This window comes from Sinohyriopsis cumingii, unplaced genomic scaffold (assembly GCF_028554795.1).
Source record: "Sinohyriopsis cumingii isolate HCF-2022 unplaced genomic scaffold, ASM2855479v2 utg001397l, whole genome shotgun sequence".
Taxonomy (NCBI): domain Eukaryota; kingdom Metazoa; phylum Mollusca; class Bivalvia; order Unionida; family Unionidae; genus Sinohyriopsis; species Sinohyriopsis cumingii.
The window spans coordinates 2,159,103-2,180,901 of NW_028315993.1; the positions used below are offsets into that span (position 1 = coordinate 2,159,103).

Here is a 21,799-nt window from a genome sequence, read left to right on the forward strand (position 1 = left end):
TGTGTAATAAAACCTTTATAGATATTGTATTCATTGTCAGGATTTAAATCAGCAACTTCAGCTTAGATCTCTGTTCATCAGTTAAATAGTATTCAGACAGTATATTTTGGATTCTGTGAGGTCATGTCAAGTGTTTCTTGCAGATTTTGTTCAAATAATGGTGTATAATACAATTCAATATAAATAGGAAATATAATAATAATAGTAATAATAATAGCAATAAGTGCAGGTTTGAATATAGAGCAAATGAGTATTTATCAATGCTCTTTTCTAAAGTTCTTTGTAACTTTGTAAAGCTGTCGAGTGTTTCTCAAGGTTTTGTACATATGCTATTAGTTATTTGTGTTACAGCCATTGATTGTTTCTCACGGCTCTGTTTGAAATTAACCTAGATGAATTTAATGAAAGGTTAGCCAATGTTCAAAAAACTATATCACTAAACAATAATCTGAACATTAAACTTTGACACTGATAAATGCTATTATCAATTTCTATCATACAAACTGTTACTTAAATTACTTATGTTTTTCTAGTTGCACACAAACACTGTGATATAAAATCAACGAGTTATTACTTGAAAGTGATGCACCTGATATTTGAGTCTTGAAATGTTAATGCCATACAAGTTTGTGCATGTTAATAAACCAGATGAATCTTGAATTTGAGTCTGCATTTCATCCCTAGTCCCATTCTTATTGTAAGGGTTCACCACTTCATCAGAGAATAGGAGACTTCTTGGCAAAAAGGTCCAAGTTTAACTGGGCCTTTATTCAAATGAGAGTTAATAAGCCACAGAGAACATAGCAAGTGTTGAATTTTCACTGGAAGTTTAACATCCAATGCTACATTGCAAGTGTTTTAGTGAAAATCCCATGCTGCTATGATCATCTATTCCAAATTTCAGGATGGCAATTGTGGTGGCAACATTATATATCCAAGAGGCAATGCTTTTATATAAGATCAGCTAGTGTTGTTCCGATTATCAGTTATAATCGATCATCAGTTGCTTGAGCAAACTAATAAGATAATCAATTGAGACACTCCCTAATCGATTGTGTGTGAAGGGAGAATACTTATTTTAAGTTTGTATGCAAAGCGCAAAGGCTAGTAAAACTTCCAGCCAGTAAAGTTGATATGAAGTATTAGTTGCCTTTACAGCTATAAATATAAAACCATCGGATATTCCATAGGTGCAAAATTTCATAATTAGGAACATAATGTCATGATTACATTATCAAGCTGTTAAATTGTTGAGTTAATAAATTTAAAGACATTTCGATGATTTGTTTCATAATCGATTACCAGTTGGTTAAGTGAAACCGATTATTGATTGTGAAGTTCTGTCCAATTCCTATCACTAAGATCAACTAGATCTTGTCATGAACGTGTCAGTAAAGTTTCATGGCAATTCTCTATGAAGTTTAGGAATAGAATCAGATGATGGAAAATGGGCCATCCCATAAAATCTTATGGTCTATAAATATACCAGTAGACTGCTATACAAAATCACACCAAAAAACTGACCAAATGAAATTCAAGCAAGGTCATTATTTTTCAGCTTTAACTTTGTCTTCATTTACAACCTGTGTTATTTTTATCAAATGTTCCGTGACTTTCAAATATTAAGGGAAATTACCTCTCCTCCTAACTTTTCAGTTCTACTGTAGAATAGACCCTGATTCAAAAGTAAACATGCTTGATTAGTAGTAAAGGTGTATCATCAAAGCATCTCACACTTCAGAAGTTATGTTTTGTGATAGAGTCATACTGGAAGTGAGCTACCAATAGTGTGGTAAACTATATGAAATGCACGTATGAAACACTTACATTTCTCTGTCCTATCTGTGTGGCTGTCTCCTCAATGACAGAATGTCTTCTTTCATCGCTCACTAGGACTTCTGAAGCTTTATGACTTCCTACAGCAAAAGAAAATTTGTCACAGCTAATTAGCAATATAGCAAAACATTGGATGTGAATGAGGTATTTATTAAAATATATACAAACTAAAGTTTACAGTAACATATGTCTGGGAATAATTCAATTTTCATAACACAGCAGGGGAACTACTGGCCAAAAGTATTTTAAGAAATTCCAGATCAGACTATTCTTTCTTGTTTAAACTGCTTAGTACTGAAAGCATCTCAGAATGACAGTGGGAACTGGGGTAGGGTGGGGGTGTCTTGAAATAGCTCGAATTTCTTGATCAGCAAGATTTAAGGCTACTGGGCTCAACCTCAATTACGTAAACTAAAAACCAAATTAACAGCAGTCAGACTTAACTTTACAATGTTCATATAAGTATGTGTTTTATTTTCATTAAATTATACCTTACGTTTTCAAACTTAAGTCAGTAAGTAAAAATTTTAGAAAGTGACTGGTGGATATTCTTTTCTTTCTTCCTATTCTCTTGCAACTTTTTTTCACCACCCCACTGGAACATTACACGATGCTTCTCTGGTTTGGAGGGAAGGGGAGAGTACAAAAATTACACGTGTGTGTGTGATTTGGATTTTTAACGTAGCTTTAACAACTTTTCAGTCATGTCGCTACGATGTCTGCAATGTGGCAGTTTATAGTGATGTCTAGCACTGGGGCATCATGCCGCAGACATGTAGCATGATGTCCCACCCAGTCACATTATCCTGACACCGGGCCGACCAGTCCTAACACTAACTTCTTAATGCTGAACGCCAAGCGAGGCAACTGTTAGTACCATTTTTGTAAGTCTTTGGTATGACTCGGCTGGGGATCGAACCCATGACCTCCCGCATCCGAGGCGGACGCTCTAACCACTAAGCCACCGGAGCGGTAAAATTACACTTGTAACTAGGTTGATAAAGTTATACAAAACTATGACTTCCCTTTATATCTCTTTATACCCCGACTCAGATTCAATGTTTTTAAAAAAGAAAGAAAAACGTCATATAAATACTGCAAAAAAATGCTAATTTTCTGCATCAATTTCAATTTTCTAATCTGGGCTCAATGCCAATTCATTCACAAAAACCAGCTTAATGAAAATCAAACTTTATTTTGCAATATATCATTTAGGTTTGTTTTATTTACATCAATTTATTCCCCACATTTTCAAAAAAATTTTTGCCACCACTGTAAAATTGTATGATAATTCTCCAGAGGGGTAACACAAAATAATGTCATCTAGCATGACAAAAATTGTTGTTCTTTTTAAAAATTAAACAATCCATGCTTTTTGCATCATAAATCTAAATTGCATCAGAAACAAAAATTCCATTATTTTTTGTAAATCAGAACCTTAAAATGTCCTTATGTAATGTGGCAAGCATACAGTATCAACTATTAGTTCACAATTTCCGATGCACACAGAAACTGATCATTTTATTTAAAAAATGTAACAAGATGAAAAAGTTTTAAAATTATGGATGATTTCCCTATATATCCAACCTAAAGATTTTAATTAAATAAAAACGGGGAATGGGGGGGGGTCAGAAAAAATGTCATAGTCTTAGAAACAAATGTACAAAACTTGCTCATTTTATAACCTGACTGACATCATAGCACTACACAGCATTTTCCTTACTAATACAGCATCATATTTACGTGAGCGAGTCCATATTTTGCAAGACGTGAGATATTGTTCGCCGTCTAAGACAAATATTTCTTTTATTTTCGTACCCTTGGTAATTTTATTCTTTTAGTACACGCGTACACATGTACACTTTTTTAGTTTGCTCAATTCTTCTTACAAATGGTGTTAGAAATATTAAAACTAAGCATTCAAAATATTGGAAGTTTTTATTGCAAACAGAAACTAGGAAAGGAGCATCTTTCTGATTTTTGGCAACATCTTCCGTTTGGTTTTAAAATCTGCCTATTTAACCGATAATACCCCTAACATTATTTTTGTTCTTATTTTTTTTTTCACTGACAGTTAACTTGTGATATAAATTTCCAATTGCAAAAAAAAAAAAATTATAGATAGAAATTCGTTGCTAAAGCAAGGAAATATTAAGACATGGGTGTATAGAACAAGTGAAGACATCCTGCGGCCATCTTTGTAATCTATATTTAACCATATTGAATGGCACGCGCTTGGAATGAAAGCGAGACCTGGTGGATAAACTCGGTACAAAATGTCGTCGTTCTTTTAAGCCGTTGATAAATTATGTCTATAAAAAGTATATTATTATTATTTACATATAAATACATATATTATAAATAAATAGTACAAATAAATTTAAATTACTTAACAATATTAAAGTGTAAATAATATAAATAGTATAACAACAAAATACCGTTTTATGTATATCTAACCATATCAACATGACTAAACTGTCTTATTTGACATATTGTTTTCTAAATTTAAAATTAAATCTTTGAGAATTCTCAATAAATGAAGTTTGTAATTTAATTTATGACGTCATTAAAAGTTTTCAATGTCAATAAAATATAAGAAATATGAATTACCTTGATACACGGGTTGGAATATAGTAATGTCACTACTTTTAAAGCATGTTGCATACAGACATCCATTGTCCCAGAATAATGCATTGAGATTCCGTGGAATTCCTTGTGTGAAAATGGCGACAAGTTCACATGAAGCTGTAAGTTGATAAATACTGGAATAACGGAATCCATAGTTACATACGAAAATATTCCCGTCTTCATTTATAACGATTGATATCGGGTCTTGTAGACGTTGATGTTTGTATGTATATTTACATTGACTGGGATTCAACATGTCGAATCCATAGACACCAGTATTTGGGGATTCATTACCAACATTACACAAGACATAAATAATGTTATCTTTTGTTGTCACTCCACTCAATCCGTCCCCTTTACAAATCTGGTGAATTGTGCCAACATGTCCGTCGTCAAGTGACACAACACACCAGCACATCGTGCCCTGTTTTTCACCAGTGACAACAAGACTATCATTCAATCTGACAAAACCATTATATCTATCCAATCCTCCCTGTATACGTAATCTCTTGGTCGTTTTAATACGACGTGACATGACTTCAGAATCGATGGACATAATTTTTATCAGACCGTCTTCATGAATGACACAAATTGTCATGACGTCCATCAGACACATGTCACGTGGTATTGACTTCAGTGTGTCTGACGATGCCAGGAATTTTCCATCTTTGAGTCGATGGATCCGAACTTGATCCGTGTTGTCGTCTAGGACGACTATCTTGTCTTGGCAGGCGACAACAGAGTTGTAGTCCGGGGACTTGTCGGCTGTGGAAATAAAGTGATATAAACATGAATACACATCTACACAAAAATATTAGACATGTATAATTATATTAAAATATGAAATAACTTGAACATTTGAAGTGTGTAGGTATTAATACATTAATAATAGTTTAATTAATATATCTATGACTTTCAATATTCATTAATGTTAAAGTTGTTATACTTATTATATTGTTCTAAAATTAGCTCTCAAGAAACATTGCAATTGTTATGGTTGTTGTCGTATATTTACTAAATTTGCATATGTATATTTATATTAAAATACTAAAATAACTTGTATATTTACGTGATATAAACATTAAAATAATGCATTATATCAACACTGACACACATCTACACAAAAATACTATACATGTATAATTTAAATACTAAATGACTGACCATTACAATCGTCGTAATGGCGTCATCATTTTATTATTGTTATTACAAGATAGATTTACAGCAGACATCACACAGACCCAGTAATCACACTATTATAGTTCTGTACAGTATTTCAGTAAACTGAAGATACTAACAATAGTGCGTTAACAGGTTCTGTCTGGAAACTGCTATAACCCCTCATTTTGAATCATGTTACGTACGTGCAAATGTATATTTACATTAAAATACTAAAATAACTTGTTCATTTACGTAATATAAACATTAAAATAATGCATACTATAAATGTTGAGACACATATATAAAAAATTACTATAAATGTATGATTTAAGTACTAAACAAATGACCATCACAATCGTCGTAAAGGCATCATCGTTTTATTATTATTATTATTAATATTACAAGAGAGATTTACAGCAGATATCACATAGACCCAGTCATCACACTATTATAGTTCTGTGCTGTATTTTAGTACACTGAAGATACCAACAATAGTGTGTTAACAGGTTATGTGTGGATACTGATATTGTCCCTCATTTCTAATCATGTTACGTACGTGCGTACGTTCGTGTGTATTAATCTTATACTCCTCCAAAAATGGACAAGACACATTAAGACATGGTGTCCATTCTTACATTTTGTAACTCAGGCTAGGTGTCATTCCTTGAAAGGATTAGAATAAAGATCTTCATCCCACTACCGCGTAATAACTGTACGCAAAACAGGGACATACATCAAAATGAGGGGGAATAAATTTCTATGAAAAAAAAAGAATTTTAGTCAAAACGAGGAAACAAACTGATAGACTAACAGTTTTGCACATATAATAATGGCTGTCAATTTTAATGAGTATAACTATGAAAAGCATGATCTAAGACTAAATTAAACACAGTTAACTTAAGTTTGAGCATCAGAGAAGGTGAACCCACCTATTTTTCAGACAAAAATAAACGTTCCTACATAGGGAAAAAGATACAAGCATCAATAATGCTAAAACAGAAAGCGAATAGACCAATTTTAGAACAATTTTAGAAGCGTCCAAACACCGAAATAAACCTTCCTAAAAGAAAAGAATTACAACCTTAAAAATCAAAATAACTAACCACGTTGAGCCTATATTGGGATTTTTTTTCGGACTGAAAACTCGATGGAAAGGGTCCAAATGGTGATAATAATCACTAAGGAATATATTACAAAACTGAACCAACTTGAGATCGCGCATGCTGCCCGCTATTAATCAAAAAATTGTTATATTAAATAATGGTTCATCCGGAATCTTATACTGCCCGGTTAGCTCGAGAGCGACTTGAAGCAATTAAAAAATTCATCCCCGTGAGAGATTCTTTCAGGAAAAAAACTTACAAGCGCGGCAAGAAGAACAAGTTGAATTCGCAGAAGGTGCAGAACAGCTATGTAAACCCGTCACAAAAGTTACTGAAAAAGTTGCAACAGCTACTGAAGGTCTTCTTCCATCGCTTAAACAAACCGCCGAACAAAGTGAAAAACAAGAAAACAAAAACGATTTTACGAGAACTTCCAACTGAAATTGCTGCAGCTCAACCTCCACCTGTCGATGAAGAAATACTTGAAGGTATGGCAAAGATCGTGCTGAAATAGGGGATATAAAAGATCGCATAGAAGAAACAGAAACAGAAGCAGAGCAGGCCAGGGATAAAGTTGATGCAAGAGATAAATTTACCGAAAAAAGTATTAATTTAATAAGGAATATTGTAGGTACAAATGAACTAGCTAAGTTGGCTGCGGAAAGTTATAATCGACGAAAAGAATATTTAAAAGATGAGGATGCCAATGATGCTATAGGTCGCGAAAGTTGGTACTTCGTGTATACTTTGAACTTTATCAGGCTAGAAACAGTGATAGTAGATATATTGCATTATCTAAAGCAATAGATGAATATTTTACACGAATACAACAACCACAAATATAACTTTCCTTACCGCAGCAACAGACAAAACAACAGCCACAACCTCAAGCGCAGAAACGATAGAAACAAACTACTTGACTACAATTTCCGAAAGAAGAATTTGATGATGCACCTAGTGCCACTGGTAATGGTTTGGGAAGCGGTCTTGTTTGTCCTGATAACAACCTCGATGACGTACAACGGTTAGAAGTTCTCATAGGAGGAACGCGCGCTGGTAATAACTCACCAGAAATAATTCATGAAGCAGCTGATATTTGTAGACGATTATTTCAAGGTGGTATCATGGATGTTGGCGTTTACCGAGAACTCATCGATGAACTTGTCGACCATGACTAGTCATTGTTACAGTGATTAGACGTAACGATAACAAATAAAATGATCAGACACAAAAGTCAGCTTAGACCTGTAATGGTTAGGGTAGTAAACTCACGATTACCAACCTACAGAGCAATTTATGGAGATGGATTTGGTAACGTTGTTCAGGGATTATTCGCGAGGTTAGCTCCAAAAGTAGCACCTGTTGCAAAATAATTATCAATGAAGGCTATTGATGAATTTTCGTGAAAAAGCTCCTGGTGCAATTGTCAATTTTTTGGTAAGGAGTTATTGGCAATCAAAGAAAGACTAGCACGATTAATGCGACGAAAATCACAGCCGGTGAAATTACCACGGACTGTTTTACCGTCTACTGAAGTTATGCCTGCAGATGTCAGTAAAGTAATAAATCAAGCCGCAAATAAAAAATAGCATCCTTGATGGATCAAGGATCTGACGAAATACAAAAAAAAATATTACTGCAAATTTAATAGCAGGGAGTGGACTTTGTAATCGCTCGACAAAGTTAGCGCGGCGTTGTTTAAATCGAAAGTATATAATACAATGTTTAATCGCACGTCCGACCCAGCATTTGACATGGATGAACCGATTTACAAAGATGAATCATTACGATATTATCAATTTTACTCTTATGATGCAAGACAACCAAATCAAGGCGGGCGAATTGAACTTCAAGTTCAAGATAGAAGCTGATATTTCTTGCCCTGCGAGGCAATAATTGAAGTAGAATGTGAACTTGTAACGAATGTTGCGAATAATGTACCTTACGCAGCCAATTTGCGAGTTGGTTTTGTCAACAACGGGATTATGGCATTATTTCATAACGCTACATATATGATTGATGGAAAAAATATTGAATCAGTTCAGAGAGATGGTGATGTTGCTACAACAATAATTGGTCTAGCGAGATATTATGATGATTATACAAGATCAGCCAGTCCATCAATGATGTTTGCTAAAGATGTTACTGACCGCGCTGATCATGTTCAGTATATTAAGGTACGGACGCCACAAGATACTGCAATTGTCGGACAACCAGCTGATTTTGAACACGAAACTAGACCAGGCAGTGAATTTGATATTATAGGAAACATTAGTGCAAATTACAACTTAGGATTAGCAACAAGCCGAGCAATGCTGGAACGAAATAATAGACGATTTTCGTGCGCGATTCCATTATCTCACATCTTCGGATTTTGAGGAGGTGTTAGAAAGGTCATCTTTGGAGCTAAGCACACAGTTGTGCTCGTGAGAAAAGGTGATGATAATGATGTAATTTGGCGAGGTGCTGGTGTTGCTGAAGCTGGCAAAGTAAATATAACAAAACTCTCACTATGGATGCCCGTAATGACTCCATCAATCGTAAAGGAACAAAAATTAATATCATTCATGGATCAAGGCGATAAATCATTGCTATCATGGTAACCACAAATGCTATTCAAAGTACTGTTCAGGGTTTATTTACTTGGCATATAGCATCACAAGTTGTTTCTGCGCCACGACATATTTGTATTACGTTTCAATATACTAATCGGATCAGCAATCAAGAACTTTCTCATATGATATTTGATAATTTTAAGGTTACCGGGATTTCGTTGAGAATAAACGGACAACAAGAACCGTCTGAAGATATATCATTAAATTATGACAACAATCATGAGGCGCGCGCTTTTCACCGTTTGATGACATATATGGGTCGTGATCAAAACCTAGATACCGGTTTGCAAATATTACAGCTGGATTTTACAAAATTATATCCGATCTATTATTTTTCACTGGAGCATCTTGATTTATGTAAACAATCTGTTGTTGATGTACACTTTCGAGCTCAGGTAAACCAACCTCCCGAGGTTGCGTTTTGTCCACCAGGTCCTTACAGAGCAATCGCGGTTATACTTAGCGACAAAACGATGTTACTTGAAGGTGGTAGTGGTCGAATAATGGTCGTTGATGCACCAGTAGAAAATCTGTAATTGTACTATTTAAAAACACGAGTATTATCATAAATGTCATATCATCACGTTAGCGTTAGACTGACTCCTGGTCAGATTAAAATAAATTCAATCAGATTCAGCAAAGAACTGCGGAATGAAAATTTCACTAAATCAAGATCAAATAACGGGTGATCAAAATAAACTATCATTGACACAACGTCAACTTAAACGTTTTAATGACGCTAAACAATCAAAGCAGGTATCAACCTTAGCCTTTCTGCGGGCGCGATTAAAGACACAATGAAAACAGGTGGTATTTTTCCACTTCTCGCAGCTATTCTAGCATTAATTTCAGGAGCCGCACCTGCCGTAGCGAAAGCAGCAACATTAGGTGCTGTTGGAACAGCTGCTGGAATGGCATTAAAGAAAGCAACATGAAGAGGATTGAAAAAAGGGAAAGGGTCTAAGATTACTAGAATTGTGTTGGGGAAGAGGTCTAGGGCTTGCAGCAACACCTTGTTAACTATTCCAGCATCAAATTTTGATTTACCTGATGCTGCTAAACAACTAAAAATAAAAACTTCAGGGGTATTTTCATGCAAGATCGATTACAACAACGACCAAACAGCGCTTAAACGGGTATTATTAATCTCGATGATAATTTAGGACCTGGAACTCTGGACCGCATACGCAATTGATCCACGTGGAATCGTTTATTTCAATTCATACGGATTAGCTCCACCAAAAGAGTTTATGCATTATATATTGATCAGTTAAAAATTCCAGTTTGGTATTCAACCCTACCAACACAAACAACGACAGATCCGCCAATATGCGGCCGTGAAGTAATAAAGTACTTGACGCTATATCAAAGTCATCCGCGGCACCTCATGAAGTCGTGCATGATCATACGACTAGCAGCTTCGTTTTAAACAGATCTCGAGATCGTAGATAAATATAATGCTTGATATTTGCGGAAGATCATCTCACAGCATCGCTAAGGTTAAGAAAAAATCCCATGGCATTGATCTATCCAAGTACGCAACTAAAGATGATCTTGCTGATATTATGAATCTTGCTGCAGTTGACCGAGATGAAGTTGTTGCTTTTCAGGACCGATATGGTGTTTTAAAAACGAGCAACATCAAATGGTATGATATAGTTTGACGAATACTTGGTGCGGTCAAGGATAACATTCCAGTGTTTACCGACGGTTGTGGAATCAGCGACTCGAGTATATCGTTCACAACTATCAGGGATGAAATCACAAAAAGCGTTGCTAATCGTTTGAAAAACACTGGCGATACAATGACGGGTGAACTCAGCATGAGCGGGAATAAGATTGTGGTTTTGAGGGATCCAACATCCGAAGAAGTTGCCGCGACAAAAAAAAAATACGTTGACGTTAACTACAACACCGTAGATGGTAAATTATCTACGTTGCGGGCCGAGTACGATGTTCACGTACACGCGCTTACAAATCTCCGTAGAAATTTTAGAGAACCTAATGAAATCGCAGATTAATCTTTTTGGTAATCCGATAACCATTGACGTAAAACTCTCTGATATCAAAACAAACATTGACACAATTTAAAAAAAAAAAAAAAAAAAAAAAAAAAACCATTCAAAGACATCGTTAATAAAGTTAATCTAATTAAGATTCCTCCGGGAATAACTCCCGGGCAAATTACCAACATAGCGTACACAGTGTCATCCGGGTTCACATCATGGTTGCAGCAAAATAAAACTCTCAAATATACCGCAACGGTTACTGGTGTGTACAGGCTGTCTGTGTTCAGTGCTGCAAAATTTGAAATATTTACAACGTATCCATGGCGTCATTCAACCAATAAGTTCTCTGGAGTTGTATCTATCATATTAAATAGCGGAAACGAAGATATATTTGTTCTTGAGGCAGCTGATAAGAAATTAATCGCAACATCTTACTGGTGGAGTCTAGAATTCGTAGCTGAAACACCACAATTGGTTACTGCATAAAGAATAATGAGTATCACGAATTATGTTGCATCGCAACATTATAGGTATAATCAAGTTTGTGAATGGCAAATAAAATTAAAAGATACCGTCGAGCAATACACAGTAAAATAAAGAAATATCGTAGACGAGTAGTTATCGTTGATGTAATCGTTTATTCAGTATCCGCTGTTGTTGCTGGAACAGGCGTATTATTATCAGTAATAACGATGATGGCTCCAGCAGCCGTAACCATCTGTATTTCAGCTACATTGCAAAAAAAAAATATGTACCTTCATGAATGAGAAATTAAATGATTATATCATAAAGTTACATGCAGCGACAACAGGGTACTCCAAATTATCATCGTTGTTATCAGAAAGTCTTAATGATAGAGTAATCTCTGATTCTGAGTTCTCAGAGATGATTAAAATATAGCACGATGGCAATGGTATTAAAGGTACAAGTATATCTAATAATGGCATTACAGACAATGTCAGGAAAGCTACTTCAACATATTGTAAAGAACAAAAGTCCGCCCAAAACCACGATGATCTCTGTAAGTTCGACTATTCCTGAATTTAACGTTAACTTTCCAACCGCGATTCTGGTAAAAAAATATCGGACTATCACAATTACGAGTATATCACAGCTGGCCAAATATCAAAATCATGTATGGATCAGCGGCAAATAATTCACTTGTATTTGCTAATAAGATTAAACCGGATGGAACACCTGACCGGCAGGTCGTTGAATACCTACTGGCAGAAATGAGATTGAACAAATCAAAGATGAATTTGCGCGTAGAATACAATCAATAATCGGAAGAGAAGCAAAAAATCGATTAACGTTCATTAACCAACTTTGTCCTCGCCGATCGAGATACGTGATGTGATGTGATTTTTTATTTTTAACGTAGCTTTAACAATTTTTCAGTCACATCGCTACGATGTCTGCAATGTGGCAGTTTATAGTGATGTTTAGCACTGGGGCATCATGCTGCAGATATGTAGTATGATGTCCCACCCAGTCACATTATCCTGACACCAGGCCGACCAGTCCTAACACTAACTTCTTAATGCTGAACGCCAAGCGAGGCAGCTGCTAGTACCATTTTTTAAGTCTCTGGTATGACTCGGCTTGGGATCGAACCCACGACCTCCCGCATCCGAGGCGGACGCTCCAACCACCAGGCCACTGGAGCGGTGACAATCGAGATACACTCGCCTGATTACGCTGTTGATATTTATCAATCATCAATAAGATCCGACTTAGGTTTGCCTGAAGTAGCACCTGCGTATGAAGGACCACCAGGACCGAAGTTAATTGAATTGATCACCGATGAAACAAAGTTTGCAACAACTAATACATATCGAGAAGAAGAACCATGGGTTTATAAAAGATATATTTCCCCTGCTTTTGAGGGTTTAATATACCCTAGAGTCAGATTTATTTTTTATTATGATAATGATACTAATAAACATAAATTTAATAAACAACATGTTAATAATTATTCTCATAAAATCACTTCGGAATTCAAATATACATTGAATCGTCTAAAAAAAATTGTTTTTAAGTGCCACACAACATTACAGTGAGGATATAAAACATCAGATCATCGCAATGATACAATATTTAAATTATGTTATAGTTGATCTTGAAACCGCCAATAAACAAATTATTAAAAACATAACTGATTCTGCTGACTGAGTAGTTTATGTTTCAACATATAAGGAATTATTTCTAAAATAAGATATGATTACAGAAAAACAATTACCAAATTTTATAATGCCAGAATTTGCCACAGACGGACAAAACAAATTAATTAACTATATTGGAATTTTCCTAAAATTATCGAGGCGTGGAGAAAGATAGATCCGACGCCGGTTATTCTCAGACACAATAATAATCCATTTGGAGGCCGTCGACATGTATCTCCTGGAATCGTTAGTATAACATCAACGATCGCGATTAATCTTGTTTGTGATGTAATCGATGGCAGCTATCAAATAGATCTTGGAAAGTCAATTCAGGCTAAACAAGGATACGTTTTATACTTATTCACTCCCCATGTCCCTCCTGGGTATTCGATGGCACAAGAACCACTCAATGGTGTTTATCTACGGTGTCATAACAATCTATTGTATAGAATAAATTTAAAACTTATCGATCACTTGGGGCGCTTAATTGACCTTCCTGGGAAAGAATTGATAATAAAGCGGTATGTGATTTTTATCTTACAATTTCTAATCGTAGATTAAAATTTTAATTCTCTGGTTTTTATACCTCTGAATAATCAGAATAAAAAAAATAGAAAATGGTTAATGAGTATAAGCAGTAAACCTATCGGAGATAGTTTATCGCTAACATTAATGGAAAATATTTTTTTGTTTATATTTTTTTTAAAATGCAGATTTGTATATTTTATTTGCTGCGGAATATATTGAAAACCTGCAAATATAAAAATTTTTACCAACTACATATGTCGATCGAAATATTTATTCTTCGCCAGTCTCTAAATTTGTGGACACAATTGCTTTGGCGCTCTTATCATTACAGCCACTATTACCGGATTTACAATTCGGACTTTGTGTGGCAAATCTCAGATTGGATAAAGAATTGTTCTGAGGGTCCGAGTCAATAAGATCGATCACAAGGCCGTCATCGATCAATCCGTTGAAACACTCGAATATAAATCGAGGACATTACTAATTTTTCTTCCCAACACCAAACATGAGATAACCAGTATTAGCAACAAAACCAACTGGTTTTTTCAAACCTACTGTGTCTGATCACACCATCACGATTTGCTTCGTAGTTCGGTATTATAGGATGCTTCACAAAATCTTGGTGTGATGTGTTTTCCATTTTTCATGTAATAAAATCATTTGTTTAAATCATAATTTCCCAAAAATAATTACTTTGAAATTTTAGATAATCCTCTACACATTTTACGGCCCTGTCACTGTCATTATTTTTTCATAATATCTTTTGAATCCCTGTATTTATGTTCGCACATTGTAAACACAGCTGTGTTTTTCCTCTGACCCCAAAACCACATCGCAGACAAGTAATTGGTCCTAAACTTCCATTACGAACGCGCTGCAAATGATATCCGCAGAATTCTTTTCTGCAGGATTTATTACATGGAGTTAATGAGCCTATCATCAACCATTTGCATTCATCTCTTGCTTGACACATTATATATATAATATTTAAATTTAAATGTTTGCCTTAATTATACTATGAACGAATTCGAGAGATTATCCAAGATCAAGCCTTGGAAAACAGATAAATTTGATCTTGACAGGATATCTCGTGACTAACCGATGCGAGGTCTGGTTGATCCGAAGAATAAAAGCTTGGTTAATAAAATTCACAACGCTAAGAAAGAATTTCACAAAGATGGTGCAGCTCACGTATGATCAACGTTCAAAATTATACGCGACAGAGGTGTCGACGGTGTCATGAACGACAAACGAGCGGCGACAATCATTAACTACCTTGACAATTGAAAATATGTTTTCGGAACAAAATTTATTGTACTAACATAAACAGATAATTGGATTATCCGTGACAAATATGATCCTGTCCATCATAATAAAAAAAATTGTCATACTGAGTAAAAATTCAATACCAGGAATGTTAACCGCTATGGACAAACCGTATTATGAGCAAGCGTATCCTGTAACAGTGGTTATTTATGGAAGCTATCCGATAAACGAAAACCCTCGCGATGATGATCTGAAGCCGATGAAATTTTCATCCTTGACTTTGTCAAGGCTAACTTGTGTAGCTGAGCGAATAATTGAACATTTTACAAATGCGACACGCGGTAATAAATTAACGGATACACGACGTGAAATAATAACCAAAAGGGCTGATTCAGTCAAAGATAAAGGAGCCACTATAAACAACGTTTCTCGGTTGGAGAAGAAAATAAAAATTCCAGTAATCCTAACAACAATAACAGGAGAAGTGTTGTACGAATCGAAACATTATAAAAAAGGAGGAGCTCCGATAAATAGTGTTGATCATAACGCACATGCGTGGGCCAGTGCAGTTACGGTGTATCCACGAGATCGAACTGTGAGAATTTACTCAGATAACATATTTGATTTTATCCACTAAATAAGTGAAAACGATTCTGTGTCAGTGTGGTTGTTTTCAAGTTCAGACGATGAAAAACATGGTCATTTTGTACGACCTAGCAGCGAAATATATCGGAAAGAATCTTTTCACGAAACGATGAAAAAACCTGCGCATAAGTTTTCGGATAATATTGATGAAAAGTTATTTAGTAATTGCTTCACAGTTCAATCAGTTGCAGCACACGCTAACCGAATAAAGAATTCATATAAACCAACACGATTAGAATTTCTTGAAGACGTACAGACTAGTTGTTGTGAATACAGACACGACGGATTATGGAATACCAAGCATGACCGTGATGATATGATATCAGTTGATATGGCCGCTTGTTATCCCGGAAGTTGTCTTGGAACGGGTGAGTGTGCTGAGTATTTTAAGCTGTTTGGACACCCCACAGACGAAATGACGCGAGTAGCAATTAATAGACCATTATCGGATTTTGACCTGACCGGGAATGCTCGTATTGTATCATTTGAGTTTGCTGAAGGTCTCCATGCGATTTGTTATTGCTGGTTTGGTAGTCATTTTTCAGGAAAATGCTGGGCACCGATAGTACTATTAGGATATATGATTGATTGTAAAATACTGACATCGCTGACGGTCAGTGAAGCAATTATATCATATCGGAAGCAGACCAAAGTTTGATTACCACCATCAGAATATATCAGTCTCGATGACGTCATTAAAGAATTTGGGGAAAAATGCCCTGATGCTTTAGAGGATGATATCATCAAAGAAGCTCCTAAAATTCTTAAGATTAAACTCAACAACAGCGAAAAAATAGCAAAGGATCTCGGCAGAAAATAATCGGTAAATTCACTCAAGGTGGAGCATATGATCATAAACGACATTCTGTACGATTAATTATGGACGATGTTGAGTATGATTTTATAACAGCTGATGCAACGGCGAAAAATATATTTGTAAGTCGAGAAAACGCCTATTTATATGACGGAACAAAGTTGGGTACAATTGTTAGTTATATGGACTGAGATTCTCCTCAGTTTACTCATTTAAGACCTTCAATGCTCGCTTATGTTTCCATAAATTTAGTATCAGTGATGAACAAATTCCCTGACACCGCAGGTAGAATTGCAACGGATTCATTTTAAATCGATTAAAAATATAAAGTACTAGTGAGTACGTTTATTAGCGATGATGCATCATGGGGTTCGTGAAGAATAAAAGAAGAAATGTTATATGATTATACTGAATCAGCAGATGTTGCGATCAAGGATATTTATTGTAAAAATAATCGGATATCAGAAATGTCGTCTGCGCCATCCGTACATGATCCAGTATCCTGATACAAGACCTTTTATCTAAACGGATCGGAAATTCTGGTAAGACAACTCGTGTTATTGAATTATTTAGACAGAATTCAGATATGCTTTAACTCCTACACACAGACTTGCACGAGAAATGAAAGAACGAGGAATGCAATCCTGTACTTATCACAGCTTTTCTCTATGGAGCGGAGACCCATGGACTCCTGATCGAATGTGAGAAAAATAAATTCCTAAAATAATAATTTGCGCTGATATATGTCCAGTATCTAAAGATATATTAAAAACATTTCTCGATTGGTCATTAAAAAACTGCAGCTGTGATAATGTGCGGCAACTACGGTCAACCACCACCCTATGTTGGACAATCTCCACATTATTGGCTAAAAAATTATGTTAACCACTACAAAGTAGTGGCCGATGATCATAGAGCACTTGAGAGTTTAAAAAATTAATCAGATTGCTGTCGAATACAATTCAGTGTGAAGCAATGCGCGAAATAATTTCAGAGACTTCCATAAATGATTTTTGGGATAAATGGAGACCAAATGATGTGATAGTTGCAAGTAGAAAGATAGTTCGGCACCCATGATCGTTTCTTTTTGGTCACATTCTTTCTGAATGTTTTTCGTGGGGTACACTTCATGAGACGTAGAGCTTACATTCATGCTACTGTATATTTTTGATGGGTGCCAGCTTTCTCTGACTGTCTATGCGTTTCCTGTACATCCCCCCAAGAAAAATCCCGGGGAGTGAAAAAACTCACTCACCATATAACTTGCGTGGTAAGGGATGTACACGAGGGGCTGGCCCCCAATTATAAAACTATAATATCGGTACCACCGACAAATATGCCGTTGCGAGATTTGATCTGCAGTCTTAGACTCTCTCGGATTGAAAATCCGACTCGTTACCACTGTGCCACAGACCTCGTCTACGACATATACGCGAAGAAGTTATTATGTACTCGACTACCTGGAAATTGTTGATCACATGACAAACTGACTCAGTGATCTACGTATTTTATCCACCTGTAGACAGCACGAACCTTACCTGTAAACAAAGCAGACGAACAGACACTCGCGTGGATAGTCGCACACAAAATGTACCTGTGAAAGGTATACAAATTATGGACCGGGAGAATAATTTACCCGTGAAGGTATAATTATGGACCGTGAGAATAATTTACCTGTAAAGGTATGCGAAACAGAACAATGGGCCGGCAGAAATAAAATTACCTGTAAAATACGTGTCGTCTGCTGACCCGGAAGATCTTCCTATCTGTACGCGGTAAGGTTCGATAAACTCTACTAACCAGTCTGACGGTCGCACGGCGTTATCTCCCTTCGGTTCGCTATAATGACTCTCTCTCTCTCTCTCTCTCTCTCTCTCTCTCTCACTCTCTCTCTCTCTCTCTAACAATACTGACAAATGATCCTCTGTTTATATTTGTTTGAAAAGGTGGATTTTTATATATTTTCCGCGACTTTTTGTACTGAAGGCTGGCAGATTTCAAAATATTTGCTAGCAGCATATATCGATTGAAAAATCATCTCTTCACCAGTAACAGTATTTTTTGATTTAACTGATCTTTTACTAGCTGTCTTAAATTTACCAGTCCATCCTCGTGCAGTATTATCACTTTGCGTAATAGCTTGCAAATTAGATAAATTCTTATCACTTTTTACACTGTTGATGTGATCGATAACAAGATAATCTTTGATTTCACCACGAAAAACCTCGTAGACGAACCTGTGACAGTAATACTTTTTTTCAGCAATAAATCTTAGATAACCAGCATTATCAACAGTATCAACTGTTTTGTTCAACCGACAGTGTCTGATTATGCCATTACGATTTGCTTCGTAGTTTTTTATTGTTGGATGTCTCAAAATTCCTCGTTTGTTGGGTTAGCAATATTTTGTTCCATATATATAATATCATATATTTAATTCATTATTTGTCTGGAAACTTGATATATAATCCTCAACACATATTATAGCTTTTTCGCTGTTAATATTTCTTTATCATAATATCTTTTAAGTCCTCTGTATCTGTTACCGACTCAATTTAAACACAATTGCGTCTTTCCTCTCACCCCAATGCCACATTTCAAGCACGGTATTGGACCAAGACTCCCCCTCCGTACACTTTGCGAGTGCATCTAACAAAATTCATTTCTGCAGGATTTATTACAACGAGTTGATGAGCCCACCATTAGCCAGTTACACCGATTCATCGTATATACAATATATTTTTATTTAAATACTTGTTTTAAACATATGGAAGAATTTGAGATCGTTGAATCTAGATTTGATCTCGATAGAACGTATACTGCTAAATTGCAAAGGCAAGCCCTGATTGCTTCGAAAAATAAGAGTTTAATCAATAAAATTCGTGACGGTAAGAAAGAATTCCTTGACGAAGGAGCATCTCACGTATGGTCAACATTCAGGATTGTAACCGACACAGGGAACTTCAATGAAGTCATGAATGACGCGCTAGAGGAAACTGTCATTAACTACCTCGATGATCGAAAATATTTTTTCAAAGTAAAATTTATCGTGCTAACAAAAGCAGATGATTTGGTTATTCGTGACAAATATGATCCTATCCATCATAATAAAAAAACGCTACGTTGAGTAAAAATGCAAGATAAGGAATGTTGGCCGGGATTGACAGACCGTATTATGAGCGAGCGTATCCTATAACCGTGGTCATTTATGGAATATATCCGATAAATGAAAAACCGAGTACTGATGATCTGGCGCCGATGAGAATTTCATCGCTGAACTGTGTAGCCGAACGAGTATTCGAACATTTCACGAATGCGACACTTGGCAATAAATTAACACAACGACGATATGAAATAATAACCAAATGGGCTGATTCAGTCAAGGATACGGGAGCAGAAATAAAAGATGTCGCCGAGTTAGAAAAGAAATTTGTTTCCCAATAACGGTTAAAGCAATAACAGGAAAAGTGTTATACGATTCGAAACATTATAAAAAGGGAGGAGCTGCAATAAATATCACTGATCATAACGCTCACGCGTGGACCAGTGCAGTTACAGTGTTTCCAGGAGATCGAACTCTGAGATTTTATTCTGGCAACATGTTTGATTTTATTCATCAAATAAGTAAAAAAGATCCTGCATTAGTTTGGTTATTTAAGAGTGATGAAACCGACATATTTGATCAGTTTGTATGACCAATGGCATTATTTATCGAACATAATCTCTCCATGAAACTATGAGAACTCTTGCGCAGAAATTTTCGGATAATGTTGAAGAACAATTACTGAGCAACTATTTTACCGTTCCGTCAGTGGCGGCTCATTTTGCCAGAGAGAAACATTCGTGGACGCCAAGTCGGTTTGATTTTCTCGAGGATGTACAAGTCGGTTGTGTCGAATACGGACACGGTGGATTCTGGAATACTAAATACGATCACAGAAATATTATTTCAGTTGATATGGCTGCATGTTATCCGGGGAGTTTTCTTGGATACGGCGAATGTTCTGATTACTTTAAGCGATTTGGACATCCCACAAGCGAGAACACGCGAGTGAGTATAAACAGACCACTACCTGATTTTGATTTAACCGGATTCGCTTGTATTGAATCATTCGAGTTTGCCAAAAATCTTCATCCGATTTGTTATGTTTGGTTTGGTAGACATTTTTCTGAGAAACGCTGGGTACCAATAGTTTTATTACGATATATGCTTGATTGTACAATGTTGATATCGCTGAGGGTCAGTGAAGCGATTATATCATATCGTCCGCAAAAAGAAATCTGGTTACCACAGCAAAAAATAAAAATATTCTGATGATGAAAACCCTGATATAACCGATTACGAGAATAAAACCGCAAAAGACCTTGGTAGAAAAATAATCGGTAAATTTACTCAAGGTGGAGTATACGATCACCGGCGACGTTGTACAAGATTGATTATGGATGATGCCGAGTTAGATTTTATAATCGCTGAAGCAACGAAGAAAAAATACGTTTATAAGTCGAGAAATAGCTTTCTTGCCAAATGGAACTAAATTAGGTAAAATTGTGAGTTTTATGGACGGCGTGTCACCGCAGTTTTCTCATTTAAGATCTTCAATGTTAGCCTACGTTTCGATAAATCTATTATCAATGATAAATACAGTTTCTGAATTTGCCGACAGAGTCGCCACGGTTTCGTTTTATATAGACAAGAAGACAAACTTGCTAAAACAACTAAATATCTACAAGCATGCGTTGTGGGGTGAATGGAGAATAAAACGCGAGAATATACTCGATTATACTGAATCCGCTTATGTTGCGATTAAAGATATTTATTGTAAAAATAATTGAATATCAGAAATATCGTCTGCACCATCTGTACGTGATCCAGTATCCAGAAGTAAAACCGTTTATCTAAACGGGCCGGGAGGGTCTGGACAGACGACTCGTGTTATTGAATTATTTAGGCAGAATTGGGAGGATATGATTGTGCTAACTCCAACACATAGACTTGCAAGAGAAATGAAAGAACGATGAGTGAAATCGTGTA

General features: G+C 35.8%; 1 protein-coding gene and 1 non-coding gene across 2 annotated transcripts in view; both read right to left on the reverse strand.

The window, feature by feature from the left end:
- Nucleotides 1–1,399: 1,399 nt before the first annotated feature.
- LOC149772542 (uncharacterized) overlaps nucleotides 1,400–21,799 on the reverse strand; it is a 54,573-nt gene continuing 34,173 nt past the window's right edge. Inside the window, exons 3-5 of the mRNA XM_089947646.1 lie at nucleotides 4,447–5,229; nucleotides 1,828–1,916; nucleotides 1,400–1,474 (exon numbers count right to left, since the gene is read on the reverse strand). Of these exons, the coding sequence (XP_089803772.1) occupies nucleotides 1,400–1,474; nucleotides 1,828–1,916; nucleotides 4,447–5,229 (947 nt within the window). The remainder of the gene's footprint in view (nucleotides 1,475–1,827; nucleotides 1,917–4,446; nucleotides 5,230–21,799) is intronic.
- On the reverse strand, nucleotides 2,735–2,807 carry Trnap-cgg (transfer RNA proline (anticodon CGG)). The gene has a single exon. It is a non-coding gene; the product is annotated as a tRNA-Pro (tRNA).